Source organism: Bufo gargarizans, chromosome 3, assembly GCF_014858855.1.
Source record: "Bufo gargarizans isolate SCDJY-AF-19 chromosome 3, ASM1485885v1, whole genome shotgun sequence".
Lineage (NCBI taxonomy): Eukaryota > Metazoa > Chordata > Amphibia > Anura > Bufonidae > Bufo > Bufo gargarizans.
In genome coordinates, this window is record NC_058082.1 from 423,817,748 (window position 1) to 423,838,301 (window position 20,554).

General features: G+C 41.7%; 1 protein-coding gene across 1 annotated transcript in view; it reads right to left on the reverse strand.

Moving 5' to 3' along the window:
- Positions 1-1,758: 1,758 nt before the first annotated feature.
- The window catches only part of LOC122933444 (N-fatty-acyl-amino acid synthase/hydrolase PM20D1-like), a 55,664-nt gene continuing 36,868 nt past the window's right edge, over positions 1,759-20,554 (reverse strand). The window contains exons 11-12 of the mRNA XM_044288439.1: positions 15,280-15,379; positions 1,759-2,669 (exon numbers count right to left, since the gene is read on the reverse strand). Of these exons, the coding sequence (XP_044144374.1) occupies positions 2,540-2,669; positions 15,280-15,379 (230 nt within the window). The 3' untranslated portion in view covers positions 1,759-2,539. The remainder of the gene's footprint in view (positions 2,670-15,279; positions 15,380-20,554) is intronic.

Here is a 20,554-nt window from a genome sequence, read left to right on the forward strand (position 1 = left end):
CAATCTTGTGTGTATCCGTGATTTTTCACGGACCCATTGACTGAATGGGTCCATGAACCGTTGGCCGCGAAAAAAATAGGACAGGTCTTATTTTTTTCACGCCCAGGAAACATGGATCACGGATGCGGCTGCCAAACGGTGCATTTCCCGATTTTTCCACGGACCCATTGAAAGTCAATGGGTCCGCGAAAAAAAACAGAAAACGGCACAACGGCCACGGATGCACACAACGGTCATGTGCATGAGGCCTAACTCTGCTCCTCTGACAGGATCGCAGAGCATTAGAATGATTTATAATGCTGCAAGTCCCTGCCAGACCGCAGATCTACTGAACTGTACTGATGGCATTTGTCAGAATACTGCCGTAAATTCAAGGTTTGGCAGGGACACACAGCATTATAAATCATTATTATACACTGCGATTCTGTCATAGCGGCAGAGTTCAAAATGAGAAATCAGTGACATACAGCGTGTTTCTCGCAGTGAACTCACTCATCTGAGACTGTGGCCTAAGGCATTCAAATAAATCAGCGTTAAGCTAAATTAACCTCGTCTCTGCCGTCATAATTGGCATTTTTGAATGAAATTTAAAATAAATGCTTTGGGAGAATTAAATCTGAAAATGCTAACAAGCATAGCACATGCCTAAGCATTTTACAGTTGTTGTCAGCCTTCTAAGGTGTGTGCAGACAAAATGTGTATTTTTTTTGTTGTAAAAATCCAGCACACAATCTGACCCCTGCATTTCTGTTGCAAAATTTTAATATTTCATGCAGTGGATCCACATATAGATTTATCCCCATTCAATGGGACTAATCTGCATTAGTGATGAGCGTCAGGGGCAATATTCAAATTTGCTATATTTTGCGAATATTCATCATAAATTTGCAAATTCGAGAGTATGCCAATTTTCGCAATCAAGAAAATAATGGCAATGTAATATGCGTGTATTGCGCACGCAATACAGGTGTGGGTCACTTTTGCTACATTTTTCAAGCTGCTAGAAGTTTCCAGAGACTGGAGAAAATGGTTGGCACAGCAGAACATTACAATAGCTTTATATGCAGATAGAGTGCTCCAATATATTAGCGATTGTGCAAATCGGCAATTAATGATGCGCATATTTTGGCACAATACGTGCAAGTTCACATTTTAGCAGGTCTGAGTACATATTAGGCCTCTTGCACATGACCGTATGGCTTTTTCTGTATTTTGCGGTCCGCAAACAATACGGATGACGTCTGTGTGCATTCAAATTTTTTGGTGGAACTGAACAGCTGGACCCTGAAAGAACAGTACTATCCTTGTCCGTTATACGGACAATAATAGGACATGTTCTATCTTTGAACGGAAAAAACAGAAATATGGAAGCGGAAGGCATACGGAGTGCCTTCAGTTTTTTGGGCGGATCCATTGAAATGAATGGTTCCGTATACGCAACGCAAACTACGGAAAAAAAACCTTTTGTGTGCAAGAAGCCTTACTGATTGGTGCACTAAGTATTGTTGTGAACTTGTGACATCACAGCACTATGTCTGTAGCATGTACGTATGGACAGCAGAACCTAACACCCTGCACTGGAACCCATCAGCTACACTATATCACCTACACTGACTATCTCCCACTAATGACACTAGTGTCTCTCAGAACTGCAGAAAATGGCTACTGAGGAGGTTCTTATATAGTAAGGGGTAGGCAACCTTCCTATTGGTTGCTAGGGATGTTGCTAAGCTCAGATAAAGACATTGCAGCCTTCTCATTGGCCCACAAGAAAGAAGCAGGGAGGGATCATGGGTTCAGATGAAAAAAAATAAAAAAAATAAAGAATATTCACAAATACATATCACTATATTCTAAATTTGAATATTCACGCCCAACACTAATCTGCATGTGGCCACCCACTGTGGTTTCCTCTCCATGTTGTGATATGATATTTATTCCTGAGCTGCACATTTCACATAAGAGTCATAGTTTATCAACAACTGGAGGAGGATTAAGTGAATTTCACATGGATTTTGGCACGGAATAGGTACCGAAGTGCACATGGATAATTTGCCATGTAAACATACCTAAAAGGGTACTACTATACCTCTTTGGGGAAGGCTTTGCATATCCTGCATTCGGCTCTGAATCTACTTCTGCAGGCAGCTATATTACACTAGTGTAAAATTGTCATTAAAAGCACTAGTTAGTTATATTGAGGACTCGCCTTACCAACCTGAAAACAAGGTAGTTATTTCTATACTTATTTTTCAGGCAAAGGCTGTACTTTCACAGTGCATCAGTCATCTCAGACTTAGTAGTCATTAGTAGTCTTCACTTCAAACACGTTTATTGACACCTCATTAAACACTCCCTATTTCTGGTCAACAAATTACATTTTCAAAATAAATTTAACAAAAATAACCACTCAATAATACCGCCAACCATTCAAGTATTCTGCACAATAATACCGCCAACCATTCAAGTTTTCTGGACAATATTACCGCCAACCATTCAAGTATTCTGGACTGTTTACTAACTGCTAGACTAATCATCATTATAGCTCATGGGTGGCTCGATGAGCAACGGGAACTTTATCAAAGTCAGCATTCTGGATCAGTTGATAGTAGAACTGCGTAAGCTGCTCTAAGCCCTCCACAGAAATGCGTTCATTTAACCCATGGATCCTGAAAAGATCAAAAGCAAAGTTGAGTTGGTCAAGGACAAAACACAATTCACTTTTATGAGAGCAAAGTAGGAAATAAGGATACATAAGCAACATGTGCGCAACCAAAAAGGATAAAGAAAAATGTACATTAAAAACACTCAAAAATAGTGACCCCATAGAAGTGGCCACCTATAAAAAGCAATTTACACAAGGTTAAGAATATCATCTATTACATTAAAGCCAATATAAATTAGTATAATGGACAAATAAAACAGTCACCCCACAATGAGTGCTGCAACACATTTCGACTGTGCTGCAAAAAAAAAGGTGCACAGTGCATACTAGCGTAACAACTAGAAATGAGCACTTTTCTTGAAATTAATTTAAATATAAACTGTACCACTCAATTGAAAAACAAACTGAAATCTTTTAGGTGGAGGGAAGAAAAAAAAAATAACTAAAATAATGTGGTTGCATAAGTGTGCACACCCTCTCATAACTGGGGATGTAGCTGTGTTCAGAATTAAGCAATTACATTCAAAATCATGTAAAATAGGAGTCAGCATACACCTGCCATCATTTAAAGTGCCTCTGATTAACCCTAAATAAAGTTCAGCTGCTCTAGTTGGTCTTTCTTGAAATATTCTTAGTCACATCCCACAGCAAAAGCAGAGGTCCACAGAGAGCTTCCAAAGCTTTAGAGCAGGGGTGCACAACCTGCGGCCCCCAGAGCCATGGTTTGCGGCCCACGCTCTGCTGGGCAGAAACACAGCTGATCCTGCATTCAGCTGTGTTTCTGCACAGAGCGCTGCACAGCAGATGGATCACAGGTTTTGCTCCTGCACTGTAGCAGGAGCGGAAAGGGTCCCCGGTTATTAATAAGATCGGGGAAGCCGAGGAGAAGACAGAAGCGCTTTACTAGCACTTTTGCCTTTTCCTCTATGAGCGCTCTGCAGTGTGGACCTGGCGATCACGTGATCGCTGGGTGTCTCGGGAACAGAGGAGCGCTGCCCTAGTACAAAGCCTCCGCAGCAGGCTGGTTTCCCTGTAACTGGGGCTCCAAAAAAAAGTCACTTATTGTTTCCCAAAGGTCTTTCAGTGACCTCTTGGGGAAAAAATATGTGGTAAAACTAAATAAATATATAATAAAACATAAATAAAAGAAAAGAGAAATAAAATATGTGGCATAAAAAAATAGAAAATTATTAGAAAATAAATAAAAGGGTTATCCGAGTTATGAAAAAAAAAATATATAGCAAATAGCACTGAAAATCTGATGGGCAGTAATATATAACTAAGCTAAGCAAGCTTTATGCAAAAAAAATAATAATTATATATTTCCTCATTTCCCTGGTTCTCTTCTGGCCCTTTGTTTACATGCAATAAAAACACTCTCTGCCCCTCCCCCTGCACTGCTAAGGGAGTGGATACAAGAGCTGCCCTGAGTGACATGTCTGCCTGCTGGGGGACTCTGCAGCATGTTGTATGTGTAGGACTACAAGTCCCAGCTGTATAATGACACTGCTAAGGGAGTGGATACAAGAGCTGCCCTGAGTGCTGGGAGACTCTACAGCATGTTGTAAGTGTAGAACTACAAGTCCCAGCTGTATAATGACTTCTAATACACACAGGATCTTCCCCCTACCTTCTTGTGCAATGCTCTCTCTAGTCCTTCAGCTCCTGTGCCCAGAATTGTCACTGTTGCAGATACCCAGTACCCAGTGTGTGCAGCTGGAGGGGTTAAGAATCCTAGCAGAAAGAGCAGGCACTGAAGGGGGCGTGGCCAGCACAGTGACGTCTTGTTTACAGGCTTGTAAATGACCTTTATCAGAGCAGGGAGAGAAGCTGACATCACAGGTCATGTGACCCTAGTGAAATCTGAGAAACCAGCCACTGCAGATAAAGTGAGTTAATTGGAAAGCTGTTATATTTGCTTAGTTAGGAACATAGAAAGAACAAAAAAATAACTCGGACAACCCCTTTAAAAAAATAAAATACAATAAAAGGAAAAAGTGCTTAATAAAAGAGTGTTCACTGTCCCACAACAGTCTTTTTATGACCATATGTGGAAAAAATATATATAAAAAATATATATAAATTAATAAAATTATTAAAAATAATACAATAAACTATTAATAAAATTCAAATAGAAGTAAAAAATAAAAAGGAAAAAGTGCAAAATTTAAAAAAGTGACAGTGTTCCCCAAGGTCTTTTTATGACCTCTTGGGGGACATATTATGTAGCAGAAATATATTAAGTAAAAAAAAAAGATTTAATACACAAAAGAAAAAACACCCACACTAATCAAAACCGTCACCATTACCGCCCCATTCACGTGAAAATGTTCATATTATATAACAACGTCCTACACAAAATAGGGAACTAATTATAATAATTTATTTTGGTGTCAGTTTGCATATTTAAAGAATAAGGAGCTATAGTTTGAAAAAAGATATACTTTTTAAAAACCATTTTGTACAGTTTCCCCCAAATGAAAATTGTTGCAAAAATTATTTTGGTAGTCCAACAAATAAGATAGTTACAACCATTTGAACCACCACACGCGCTAAATCACAAAAAAGTGTCTGGTCATTAAAGGGAACCCGTCACCAGGATTTTGGGTATAGAGCTGAGGACATGGGTTGCTAGATAGCCGCTAGCACATCTGCAATACCCAGTCCCCATAGCTCTGTGTGCTTTTATTGTGTAAAAAAACGATTTGATACATATGCACATTAACCTGAGATGAGTCAGAGCTTGAAAATATGACTCTTCTCTGGTCACACAAGATAGATATTACTCTTATGTTAATTTGCATATGTATCAAATATTTTTTTTTACTCAATAAAAGCACACAGAGCTATGGGGATTGCGGATGTACAAACCGGATTCCAAAAAAGTTGGGACACTATACAAATCGTGAATAAAAACTGAATACAATGATGTGGCGGTGCCATCTTCTAATATTTTATTCAGAATAGAACATAAATCACGGAACAAAAGTTTAAACTGAGAAAATGTACAATTTTAAGGGAAAAATATGTTGAATCAGAATTTCATGGTGTCAACAAATCCCCAAAAAGTTGGGACAAGGCCATTTTCACCACTGTGTGGCATCTCCCCTATTTCTTACAACACTCAACAGATGTCTGGGGACCGAGGAGACCAGTTTCTCAAGTTTAGAAATAGGAATGCTCTCCCATTCTTGTCTAATACAGGCCTCTAATTGTTCAATCGTCTTGGGCCTTCTTTTTTGCACCTTCCTCTTTATGATGCGCCAAATGTTCTCTATAGGTGAAAGATCTGGACTGCAGACTGGCCATTTCAGTACCCGGATCCTTCTCCTACGCAGCCATGATGTTGTGATTGATGCAGAATGTGGTCTGGCATTATCTTGTTGAAAAATGCAGGGTCTTCCCTGAAAGAGATGATGTCTGGATGGGAGCATATGTTGTTCTAGAACCTGAATATATTTTTCTGCATTGATGGTGCCTTTCCAGACATGCAAGCTGCCCATGCCACACGCACTCATGCAACCCCATACCATCAGAGATGGGGGCTTCTGAACTGAGCGTTGATAACAACTTGGGTTGTCCTTGTCCTCTTTGGTCCGGATGAGATGGCGTCCCAGATTTCCAAAAAGAACTTCGAATCGTGACTCGTCTGACCACAGAACAGTCTTCCATTTTGCCACACTCCATTTTAAATGATCCCTGGCCCAGTGAAAACGCCTGAGCTTGTGGATCTTGCTTAGAAATGGCTTCTTCTTTGCACTGTAGAGTTTCAGCTGGCAACGGCGGATGGCACGGTGGATTGTGTTCACTGACAATGGTTTCTGGAAGTATTCCTGAGCCCATTCTGTGATTTCCTTTACAGTAGCATTCCTGTTTGTGGTGCAGTGTCGTTTAAGGGCCCGGAGATCACGGGCATCCAGTATGGTTTTACGGCCTTGACCCTTACGCACAGAGATTGTTCCAGATTCTCTGAATCTTCGGATGATGTTATGCACAGTTGATGATGATAGATGCAAAGTCTTTGCAATTTTTCGCTGGGTAACACCTTTCTGATATTGCTCCACTATCTTTTTGCGCATCATTGTGGGAATTGGTGATCTCTTGGCTTCTGAGAGACACTGCCACTCTGAGAAGCTCTTTTTATACCCAATCATGTTGCCAATTGACCTAATTAGTGTTAATTGGTCTTCCAGCTCTTCGTTATGCTCAAATTTACTTTTTCCAGCCTCTTATTGCTACTTGTCCCAACTTTTTGGGGATTTGTTGACACCGTGAAAATTTGAATCAACGTATTTTTCCTTTAAAATTATACATTTACTCGGATTAAACGTTTGATCTGTCATCTACGTTCTATTACAAATAAAATATTGACATTTGCCATCTCCACATCATTGCATTCAGTTTTTATTCAAAATTTGTTTAGTGTCCCAACTTTTTTGGAATCCGGTTTGTACTAGTGGCCAACTAGCAACCCATGTCCTCAGCTCTATACCCAAAATCCCGGTGACAGGTTCCCTTTAACCTCTTCAGGACATAGGGCGTGCGGTGATCGCTACCCGCGGTGCCTGCTTAAATCATTGAGCAGGCACCTAGGCTAAATGCGCGGGGGGGGGGGCCTTGGTTCCCGTGACCCCCTCCATGTCGGCGATTGCAGCAAACCGCAGGTCAATTCAGACCTGCGGTTCGATGCGCTTTCTGATCCCCGCGGTCCCTGACCGCGGGGATCAGAAACTTTAGTATTCCTATAATATATCTTTATCCCCTGCACCCCTGAGTGATTTTATCCCGGTGGGAGGTGCAGGGGGAGGGTTGCGGGCTGTGCGGAAGGCGGGCGGTGCGGCAGGCGAGAGATCGCGATCCCCCGCCCGCCTCCCCTTGAATAATCGTTGGTGGCCAGTGGGTATACCAGGGTGTCAGCACATTGATGACACCCTGGTATAAACGGCTGACATCTGTGATGCGATGTCAGCCGTTTAACCCTTTCCATACCGCGGTCCGTACAGACCGCGGTATGGAAAAGGTTAACAGTAAGAGGGGGCTCCCTCCCTCTCCCATCGGGGGGCTGCTGTGCCTTTGCAGCCCCCCCGATGGGAGAGGGAGAGAGCCCCCAGACAGATCCCCTCATTACCCTTCCCCGTCTGCGAAGTTGTGGCAGACGGGGAAGGTTCCCATGGCAACAGGACGCCTTCTCAGGCATCCTGCTGTCCATGGTGCTGAACAGATCTGCGCTAAAGGCATAGATCTGTTCAGACAAAGTGTAAGTAAAATACAGTACAGTACACTATATAGTGTACTGTACTGTATTATACAGACATTAGACCCACTGGATCTTCAAGAACCAAGTGGGTCTGGGTAAAATAAAAGCAAAAGAAGTGAAAAAAATTTAAAAATCAAAAAACACATTTATCACTGATTAAAAATGAAAAAAATAAAATTCCCTACACATGTTATATATCACCGCGTCCGTAACGACCTGATCTATAAAACGGTCATGTTACTTTACCCGAATGGTGAACGCCATAAAAATAAAAAACTATGATGAAATTGAAATTGTGCCCACCTTACTTCCCAAAAAAGGTAATAAAAGTGATCAAAAAAGTCGTATGTACGCCAAAATAGTACCAATCAGTCACCTCATCCCGCAAAAAATGAGACCCTACCTAAGATAATCGACCAAAAACTGAAAAATTTCACAAAAAGTGTAATAGCAAGCGATCAAAAAGTCATACGCACCCCAAAATAGTGCCAAACAGTCATCTCATCCCGCAAAAATCACACCCTACCCAAGATAATCGACCAAAAACTGAAAAAACTATGGCTCTCAGAATATGGAGACACTAAAACTAGATTTTTTTTGTTTCAAAAATAAAATCATTGTGTAAAACTTACATAAATAAAAAAATTGTATACATATTAGGTATCGCCGCGTCCGTGACAACCTGCTCTATGAAAATATTACATGATCTAACCTGTCAGATGAATGTTGAAAATAACAAAAAAAAAACAGCTATTTCTTGTTACCTTGCCTCACAAAAAATGTAATATAGAGCAACCAAAAATCATATGTACCCTAAACTAGTACCAACAATACTGCCACCCTATCCCGTAGTTTCTAAAATGGGGTACATTTTTTGGAGTTTCTACTCTAGGGGTGCATCAGGGGGGCTTCAAATGGGACATTGTGTCAAAAAAAACGGTCCAGCAAAATCTGCCTTCTAAAACCGTATGGCATTCCTTTCCTTCTGCACCCTGCCGTGTGCCCGTACAGCGGTTTACGACCACATATCGGGTGTTTCTGTAAACTACAGAATCAGAGCCATAAATATTGAGTTTTGTTTGGCTGTTAACCTTTGCTTTGTAACTGGAAAAAAATAAAATATTAAAATGGAAAATCTGCCAAAAAAGTGACATTTTGAAATTGTATCTCTATTTTTCATTAAATTCTACTCTAGGGTGCATCAGGGGGGCTTCAAATGGGACATGGTGTCAAAAAAAACAGTCCAGCAAAATTTGCCTTCTAAAACCATACGGCGCACCTTTCCCTCTACGTCCTACTGTGTGCCCGTACAGTAGTTTACGGCCACATATGGGGTGTTTCTGCAAACTAGAGAATCGGGGCAATAAATATAGCATTTTGTTTGGCTGTTAACCCTTGATTTGTTACTGGAAAAAATTGGATTAAAATGGAAAATTTGCCCAAAAATTTAAATTCTCAAATTTCATCTCCATTTGCCAATAACTCTTGTGCAACACCTAAAGGGTTAACAAAGTTTGTAAAATCAGTCTTGAATACCTTGAGGGGTGTAGTTCCTTAGGTGGGTCACTTTTATGGAGTTTCTACTTTAGGGGTGCATCGGGGGGGCTTCAAATGGGACATGGTGTCTAAAAAACCAGTCCAGCAAAATCTGCCTTCCAAAAACCAAACGGCGCACCTTTCACTCTACGCCCCGCTGTGTGGCCGTACAGTAGTTTACGGCCACGTATGGTGTGTTTTTGTAAACGGCAGAGTCAGGGCAATAAAGATACAGTCTTGTTTGGCTGTTAACCCTTGCTTTGTTAGTGGAAAAAATGGGTTACTTTGAAATTTGCAAATTTTTAGTAAATTAGGTATTTTTTTAATGCAATTTTAGCAGTGTCATGAAGTACAATATGTGTCGAAAAAACAATCTCAGAACGGCCTGGGTAAGTCAAAGCGTTTTAAAGTTATCAGCACTTAAAGTGACACTGGTCAGATTTGCCAAAAAATGGCCTGGTCCTAAGGTGAAATAAGGCTGTGTCCTTAAGGGGTTAAGGCCTTTTTGGGCCCGGTCATTCAAGCGTTAACCAATAAGCGCCTTCCGCACTAGCAAGGTGATGTGCTTACTGGTTACTGCAGGGCGCCTATAACTGCATTGGCAGGAGATGGTAATAACCAGCGAGCTCCGTCCTCTGCAGTGAAGGAAAACGCTGATTTATAAATAGGAGGCAGAATGGAAGAAAATGTCGCCACTTTTCTGGTAAAAATGATTTTTAACAAGTTCCTGAAGCATGGCCTCTAAATTAGAAGATTCATACTTACCTGCTCCATTCCGTTCTGGTCCTCTGCACTGCCTCCATCTTCCGGTTCCTGCTCTGTTTACACCTGGCAGTGCATGGCCATGGTCACTTGCACGGCTCCAGTCAATGACTGGCTTCAGAAGTGACATGCTGCTTGTGGCCACATCACCGCCTAAGCCAGTCATTGGCTGGAGTGGTGTATGACCATGTCCACGCACTGCCAGGTGTAAACAGCGGAGGCAGTGTGAAGGACCGTAGCGGTGGGGAGCAGGTAAGTATAACTCATCTGTTTCAGGGGCTATGCTGCAGCACGATATTTGGGACAATTACTGGGAACAAGTGTTCATAGGAGCACTCATATCTTATATCTGGCTGGTATAATCGTGCAGCTGATCAGTCGATAAACAAGGAATCGCTCATTTGTCGGCTGATTTGCATATTTTATCAGGATGAAAGATGTCTGAATATCTGCAGCACATCTTCCTGTGTAATCTAAATGAAGGCGGAACGACTGTGGCAGCGATCACTCCTCCCCAGTCACTTTGCTTGTGTAATAGGCAGATGTGCGCCGATCAACGTTTTTTTTTAATTTGAGGCACCTTGAAATAGAGCGATGTGATAATGCGGCCCCCAGACCAAAAAAGGTTGTGCACCCCTGCTTTAGAGGGATTGCATTGTTAAAAGGTATCAGTCAGGAGAAGGGTACAACAGATTTTCCAAGGCATTAGATATATCATAGAACACAGTAAAGACACTCATCATCAAGTGGAGAAAATATAACACAACAGTGACATTACCAAGAACTGGATGTCCCTCCAAAATTTTAGGGCATGACGTCATGAGATCATGTGACTGCTTAGTTCCGCCCTTTACAGACTGTGCCAGATGCAGGAAAAGGGCTGTAAGGAGAAGCAGAGCAGCGTCCAGAGCAGGGAGAGTGCAGGCACTTACAGTATGCTGTGGTCAGTGATTTCTGGTGAGGGGTCTGGGGGCTGTATTTTTATGCAGTTTGTAGTGAAGTATATGAGGTGTGTGAGAGCTGCTAGAAGGGTTTATAAAGTCACCCACAGTTACATTGCTCACCATACAGTACATGTAAGTACCCTTACATTAGGTATTTTAACTCCATAAGGTGGTTTTGCCTCGTCTGTGCGCTCTCCACACTGAATTTTATCTCCTCTGTGCCCCCTCCACACAGTGGTAGAGATAATTTCAGATTTTGAAATTTGCTTACACTTCGTTTGGTGGTAGAAGCAGAATTGCGTTATGGATTCCGTTACCACAGACCATAACTTAATTCTATGATGGAATGCATAACGGAATGCCTTTAAAGGCATTCCGTTATTCATTCCGTCATAATAGAAGTCTATGAGCTACATAACGGATCCGTCCCGTTTCCGTTATGCAGGGGAGTCCTCTCCTGCATAATGGAAACAGGACAGATCCATTATGCAGGCAATAGACTTCAAATATGACGGAATGAATAATGGAATGCCTCTAAAGGCATTCCGTTATGCATTCTACGTCATAGAATTGCGTTATGGTCTGTGGTAACGGAATCCATAATGCAATTCTGCTTCTACCACCAAACGAAGCACAAACAAATTTTATGACATGAAATTCGCTCATCCCTACACAGTGGTTTTGCCTCCTCCACACGGATTATAATATATAATGGCCCCTCTGTATTATTAGTATATACAGTCCTGATCAAAAGTTTAAGACCACTTGAAAATGGCATAAAATCATATTTAGCATGGCTGGATCTTAACAAGGTTCCAAGTAGAGCTTCAACATGCAACAAGAAGAAATGTGAGTGAGACAAAACATTTTTTGAGCATTCAATTTAATGAAAACAATGAATAAACTGAAACAGGCTGTTTTTCAGCTGATCAAAAGTTTAGGACCACACCTCCAAAAAAAACGAAACCCCCCAAAACAGAAATCCAACTTCCAAAGTTGAATTCAGTAATGAGTAGCTCCGCCGTTATTATAACTTCCAAAATTCGTTTCGGCATGCTTGATGCAAGCGTTTCCATGAGGTGAGTGGGAACATTTCTCCAAGTGGTGAAGACGGCCGTACCAAGTTGTCCATTTTTGTAAACTTTCCTTGCCATCCATCCCCAAAGGTTCTCAATTGAATTTCGATAAGGGGAACACGCAGGATGGGCCAAAAGAGTGATGTTATTCTCCTGGAAGAAGTCCCTTGTCCTGAGGGCATTGTGTACTGTAGCGTTGTCCTGTTGAAAAACCCAGTCGTTACCACACAGACGAGGGCCCTCAGTCATGAGGAATGCTCTCTGCAACATCTGGACATAGCCAGCGGCCGTTTGACGCCCCTGCACTTCCTGAAGCTCCCCAGACCATTATGGCGCCCCCTCGACTGTGGCGCGTAGAAAACATCTTAGGTGGGATCTGCTTGTCATGCCAGTAACGTTGAAAACCATGAGGACCATCAAGGTTACATTTTTTCTCATCAGAGAATAAAACTTTCAAAGGTGGTAGAATGTCCCATGTTTGGTGCTCTCTTGCAAAGTCCAAACGAGCATTTCTGTGGTGTTCAGGGAGACGAAGTCTTTGAAGACGTTTTTTGTTTTTGAAGCCCTTCAGTCTCAGATGCCGTCTGATGGTTATGCGGCTGCAGTCAGCACCAGTAAGGGCCTTAATTTGGGTCGAGGATCGTCCAGTGTCTTGACGGACAGCCAACTGGATCCTCCGGCTCAGTGCTGATGAAATTTTTTGGGGTCTTCCACTTGACTTTTTTGTTCCATAACCCTCAGGATCATTTAAGAAATTCCAAATGACTGTCTCGCTGCATCCCACCTCAGCAGCGATGGCGCGCTGTGAGAGACCCTGCTTATGCAGTTCAACAACCCGAACTTTGCCATCACAACGTGTGACTACCTGACAGAAAATGACAATGAATCCACATCTTTGCACAGATTTGGCCTTTTAAAGGCATGTGGTCCTAAAATTTGGATCAGCTGAAAAACAGCCTGTTTCAGTTTAATCGTTATTTTCAATTAATTGAATGCTTAAAAAATGTTTTGTCTCACTCCCATTTCTTCTTGTTGCATGTTGAAGCTCTACTTGGAACCTTGTTAAGAGTCAACAATGTAAAATATGATTTTTTGCCATTTTTAAAGCGGTCTTAAACTTTTGATCAGGACTGTATAATGGCTCCTCTGTATTAGTATATATAATGGCCCCGCTGTATTATAACAGCCCCTTCTGTGTTATTATAATATATAATAGCCCCCTGTGTATTATTATAATGGCCCCTCTGTAATATTAGTATATATTAGTGTGCCTCAACTCTGGTCCTCCTATCTGTCTGGCTCTACCACAGTATTGGGGGGGCAGCAGGATAACAGTGTTGAGGTACAGGGAGGGGAGGATGATAGTAAAGTGAGGAATCTAAAAATACTTTCTGTGAAACTCTGTAGAGATGCAGCTGAAAGAAGGTATCATGGCAGTCTTATCTCCGAATGAAGACGTTGAGCAAAGTCTAAATCACAGGAGATGTCACTAGATGGATGAGGTATGTGGTGCTGTATTATACAGTATATTTCGTAGCAATGTATGTTATGTCCATCCACATATCTGTTTCACGGTAGGGTTGGGGGGTGTATTCAGAATATGGCCCACCCTGCCGCTTCCTGGCCCCAGACTTCAGGTCACACTGTACGTGTTCTGAATTCTGGGGCCTCACACCCATCTACTACATTATCTGTACTCAGAGAGTTATCACTGAGTTATCTGTGGTGTTACATAGGACTGCAGGTGACATCTACCTATATTATCTGTAAAAAGGGGCATGGTCACAGGTTGGGGGGGGGGGGGAGGCGCAATACATGGCTTGCCCCGGGTGCTGGCAACCCACACTACGCCACTGGCTGCAGGAATATCTTGCAAGTACTGGCTGTGTGGTATATATGACAACCATCTGCTGTATTCTTCATATGTCTGGGCTATGGGGTAAAGTGGCAAGATGAAAGCCTTTTCTTACAAGAAAAACATCCAAGCATCTGAAGGCTCCCAAAAGCATGTGGGAAAAGGTCTTATGGTCTGATGAAAGCAAGGTTGAACTTTTTAGCCATAATTCCAATAGATATGTTGGGCGCAAAAACACTGCACATCACCAAAAGAACGCCATACCCACAGTGAAGCATGGTGGTGGCAGCATCATACTTTGGGGCTGTTTTTGTTCAGCTGGAACTGGGGCCTTAGTTAAGCTAGAGGGAATTATGAACAGTTCCAAATACCAGTCAATATTGGCACAGAGCCTTCAGGCTTCTGCTATAAAGCATACATCCAAATCAACAAAGGAATGGCTTCACCAGAAGAAGATTAAAGTTTTGGAATGGCCCAGCCAGAGCCCAGACCTGAATACGATTGAAAATCTGTGCGGTGATTTGAAAAGGGCTGTGCACAGGAGATGCCCTCGAGGAGATGACAGATTTGGAGTGTTTTTGCCCACAGTCAAAATGTGCCACGCTGATAGACTCATACTCAAAAAGACTGAGTGCTGTAATAAAATTAGTTTAAGGGTGTGCACACTTATGAAACCATATTATTTTATTTTTTATATTTTTTCTTCCCTCTACCTAAAAGATTTCAGTTTGTTTTTCAATTGAGTGGTACAGTTTATAGGTCACATTAAAAGGTGGAAAAAGTTCTGAAATGATTTATCTTTGGCTCATTTTTTTACAGCACAGAAACCTGACATTTTAACAGGGGTGTGTAGACTTTTTATATCCACTGTAGGTGAGCCGCTAAAAGCCCTGATTTGAGGCTGAATGCAAGGCATTATGGGCAAGCCTGCCAACTAGGACATCACCTGGTGTCATGTGATCCTCCTTCTTCATATTCCCTCCATTACTGTGCTCGCTAGTGTGATATGTAAATGTCGGATGTGATTTTGACAATTTGCCTGAATCGAATCTATTCATTTTCTATTCATATGTATAATGCTGATATGGAAATATATATGTGTAAAATCAATGATAACTTGCATGAGTAATTGCAAACTGAGCACTGATTACAAACAAGTGAGATTTCTGTCAGTCATCCCGTACCTGCTCAGATCTTCAGCTTTCAATTTGAAAGGGCTAAAACGATAGATACTGTCAGTAAGATTGACAAAATGCCGGCTGTCTGTATTTCCAATGCAGATACCTATTAAAATACATAAGGTTGAGATTAGTTTTGTGTTATATATAATGCAGACATATGTTCTACTCTAATGTACGAGTGTCAACATTGCTGTAAAGAAGTCTGAAGATTCTAATTTACCCAGGTCATGGTATATCAGTAGTAATAAGTCACAGCAAATGGTCTAAATGCGAATTGTCCCACGTTATATACTGGTGACTCATGCTTCAGTCATGGAGGTCAGGTGTGGATTGCATTTGCATGACTCATGCTTCAGTCATGGAGGTCAGGTGTTGATGCATTTGCATAACTATGTGTGGTTAAAGTGCCTCAGGATAGGTGTTAGAGCCACACTGTAAGCTTGAATAGAGAGGTGAAGGGGTTCCACATCTTATGTCTGCCACTTACTATGTGGCTCTAATACCTCTTCCAAGACAATTTAACCACACCTTCAGACATGCAAATGCAATCAACATCTTACCTTCATGACTGAAGCACGAGTCACCAGTTTTTACTATGAAATAATTAGTGTACAAGACAATCTAATTCACAAGACTAGCAAAACGTTTTCAAGAAAAAATAAAAGTCCACTTTATCTGGCGTATTACTACCGATATTGCTGTGAAGAAATATTTTGTCATCATTCAGATTCCTGCTCTTTTCTTTTAAAGGGGTTGTCCATCTTTACGATTGTCGGTACCCTTCTGTTAAAGAAAGAAGAACTCACAATGGTCACTCCAATAGCTTGAAACTACCAAAAGAAATAATTAATTTTTTAATGAAAATCACCAATGAAAATCAGACATTGCTTTTGAACTGTGGTTCAACAGAATAATTGGAAAAACAAACACACTAATCGAATTGACTTGGACAAAATGATGGTACCCCTAGAAAAGATTGAAAATAATTTGACCATAGGGACATGTTAAACTAAGGTGTGTCTAAGTTAATGTTTTCTGTAAGAATGATGATCGCCAAACTAGGGTTGATTCGGGTATCGAATTTTTGATACCGGACAAAAGTATCGAATGGGTATCGACCTCAATACCGGGATTTGACATTTTTCGATACTAGGATGCTCTACTACGCAGTCTAGTATCACAGAGCATGGAGTGTGCTGCTCTGGAGAACACGGAGCACGCTGAGAGCAGCGCGCTCCGTGCTCTGTAATACTAGACTGCGCAATGATTTTAATACTGGGGGGTGCACCGCGCCACCAATGATTTAATACTGTGGAGGAGTGAGGGGGGTAGGGCGCACTGCGCCACGAATGATAATTAACGTTTAATACAGGAGGTTGGGTTCGGGTAGCAGAATCGCATAGCCGTTACCCAGCCTCTATGACAGGAAGCGGCGATCAGCGGCCATCAGCGGCCGTTAACCCCCGGAGTTAACTGCCGCTGATCGCAGCTTCCTTTCATAGAGACTGGGTGACGGCTATGTAATTCTGCACCCAGCCTCCTCTATTTGTATTAAACGTTAACTGACATTGGTGGCACAGTGCGTCCACCCCCCTCTCTCATTGGTGGCAGCAACGGCACAGGGGGAGGGAAAGAGTGACCCCTGTGCCGCCGCTGCCACCAATGAGAGAGAGGGGCGGGCGCACTGCGCCACCAATGATAGTTAACATTTAATACAAATACAGGAGGCTGGGTGCAGGATTCCATAGCAGTCGCCCAGCCTCTATGAAGGGAAGCTGCGAACAGCGGCAGTTAATCCCCGGGGTTAATTGCCGATGATCGCAGCTTCCTGGTCATAGAGACTGGGTGATGGCTATGCGATTCTGCTGCCCGAACCCAGCCTCCTGTATTAAACGTTAATTATCATTGGTGGCGCAGTGCGCCCCCCTCCTCACTTCTCCCCAGTATAAAATCATTGGTGGCGCAGTGCGCCCCCCCCCTCCCCAGCATTAAAATCATTGGTGGCGCAGTGCACCCCCCAGTATTAAAATCATTGGTGGCAGTGGCCACAGGGTCCCCTCCTCCTCATTGGTGCCAGTGGCAGCTTCGGAGCCCCAGCAGTGTAATTGTGGGGCTCCGATCGGTTACCATGGCAGCCAGGATGCTACTGAAGCCCTGGCTGCTATGGTAACCTCCCTGATGCTGTGTGTACTATGCACAGGTCAGCAGCGAGAGTGTGAAGTCCTATTTACCCTGATAGAGCTCTATTAGGGTGAATAGACAAGGGATTAAAAGATCCCAGGTTCTAGCCCCTAGGGGAGGTAATAGTTAATAAATAAAAAGTAAAAAAAAAAAAAAAAAAAAAAAAAAAACACCTGAATATTAAATTATAAAATCACCCCCTTTCCCAATTTTACATATAAAATAGAGATTAGAGGTGAACTCCAGTGTCAGATCGCATTACCCGTTTCTGTCTTAACCAAAGTAGCCTTAAAAGGGTTGTCCCAAAAAATATTCTACAGTTCAAACCAGCACCTGGATCTGAATACTTTTGCAATTCCATGTTATAAAAAATTTAGTATAGCAACAGAATTATTCAATATAATGAATCTGTATAGCGCCACCTGCTGTTTGTTTTTATTGTTATTTCTTTGACTGCTGAGTGCTGAGTGAGAAGGCAGCTCATGCTCAGTTTCGTCTTTCAACTGGCTCCTGAGCTGGGATAGGGAGAACATGGGCATGCCCCCTTAGCTGCAGCAGAAAAGGCACTCCCCTTGAGTTGCCAGCTTGATGTAAATCTAGCAGAGCAATGAATGGGGAGATCTCTGGATCCATGTGAGATACAGAACTGTTTCTAGTTTTGTTAGAAAGAAATTGTCATATACTATATGATGTCTGATTTTCATTGCTTACATTAGTCACGGGATAACTCCTTTAATGGAAGACGAACAAGGGGGAAACCACTGCTGAAAACAAATCACAAGAAAGCAAGACTGGAATTTGCCAAAATGTATACGGACAAGTATGTGTTTGGACACATGAGACAAAACTGGAGCTTTCTGGTAAATTACATGAGTTCTATGTTCACAGATGCAAAAATGAAGGATACAAATAAAGAACATTGTACCTACTGTGAAACATGGAGGAGGCTTGGTTATGTTTTGAGGGCTGTTATGCTGCATCTGGCACAGGGAATCTTGAATCTGTGTAGGGTACAATGAAATCTCAAGACTTATCAAGGCATTTTGGAGCAGAATGTGCTCCCAGTGTCAGAAAGCTTGGTCTCAGTCGCAGGTCTTGTGTCCTCCAACAGGATAATGACCCATAACACACAGATAAAACATCCAAGAATGGCTTAAGAGCAAAGAATTGGACTATGGTGAAGTTGCCTCCGATGAGCCCTGATCTAAATCCAATTGAACATTTGTGGAAGGAACTCAAACGTGCAGCCTGGTGTAGGGCACCCTTCAAACCAGAAACGACTGAAGCAGTTTGCTCACAAGAAGTAGTCTGAAAAACCTGTGGAGAGCTGCAGAAGTGTCATGGAGAGTTACAGAAATCGCATAATTGCAGTGATTACCCCCAAAAGGTTGTGCAACAAAATATTAAGTTAAGGGTACCATCTTTTTTCTCCAGGCCAGTTTCATTAGTTTGTTTTATAGATTATTCTGTTGAACCACAATTCAGAATCAAATGTCTGATTTTCAGTAATTTTTATTTACTTTTATCAGTTTGAAGGTATTTCAGTGACCATTGTGGGTTTTTCTTTTAACGGAAGGGTACCAACAATTTTGTCCACCTGTGTACATAAGCTGTTACATCCCCATAGTAAATGGTAGATCCCGAGTTATCTATATATAATGAGATGACTGTTGATAAAATACCTGTGCAGAACAGCAAGTTTAGACATGTTATTAGGCCTAGTATCCAGAGCAAAAACTGCAAGATTTTAGGTATTTTTAAAAAACTGTAGTGACATGGAAAATGATAACAAAAATCACCAGAAATGTAAAAAAAAAAAGGTGTAACAAAAAAATGCGATTTAAACAACAGGTCGTTTTCCATTTAGACAGACAGATTAGATGTTCTTGAAATGGCAAGAAATGCCCAGGAACGAAACTCTGGCAATCACTGGTAGCAATGATTTACTGTTTTAGCCTGGGATTGGCTGAGCGGCATTCTCAGCCATCTCCTGCAGTATCAAGAACAGAAACAGGAAGTAGAAACGCAGCATGACATATTTTTTTTTTACATTTTATCTCATCTGTAACATTTTTTTTTTTTTTTGTCAACATTTTATTCGGTTTTCATGAAGTAAAAATCAGTATACAATATTCAAGATGATACAGCGAAAATAATTACAATTAATTCAGACCTGCGGTTTGCGGCTTTTACCTGGTGCGGCGGTGGCGGTGCCATCGGGTCCCCGTGGGGCTGTAGGGGGGACCTAATGGCATGGAAGGCAGCCCCCTGGATCTCACAGATCCAGGGGGCTGCCTTCCATTGTAAAAAATAGGGGGGAAAAAGTTGACAGATTAGGTATCGCCGTGTCCGTATCGACCGGCTCTATAAAAATATCACATGACCTAACCCCTCAGATGAACACCGTAACACCGTAAAAAATAAAAACTGTGCTATGTAAACAATTTTTTGTCACTTTACATCACAAAAAGTGTAATAGCAAGCGATCAAAAAGTCATACACACCCCAAAATAGTGCCAAACCGTCATCTTATCCCGCAAAAAAATGACCCCTACCTAAGATAATCGTCTAAAAACTGCAAAAACTATGGCTCTCAGACTATGGAAACACTAAAACATGATTTTTTTTGTTTCAAAAATGAAATCAATGTGTAAAACTTACATAAATAAAAAAAAAGATACATATTAGGTATCGCTGCGTCTGTGACAACCTGGTCTATAGAAATACCACATGATCTAACCTGTCAGATGAATGTTGTAAATAAATAACTAAAAATTAAAACGGTGCCAAAACAGCTATTTCTTGTTACCTTGCCTCACAAAAAGTGTAATATAGAGCAACCAAAAATCATATGTACCCTAAACTAGTACCAACAAAACTGCCACCCTATCCCAAAGTTTCTAAAATGGGGGAACTTTTTTGGAGTTTCTACTCTAGGGGTGCATCAGGGGGGCTTCAAATGGGACACGGAGTCAAAAAAACTGTCCAGCAAAATCTGCCTTCCAAAAACCGTATGGTATTCCTTTCCTTCTGCGCCCTGCCGTGTGCCCGTACAGCGGTTTACGACCGCATACGGAGTGTTTCTGTACACTACAGA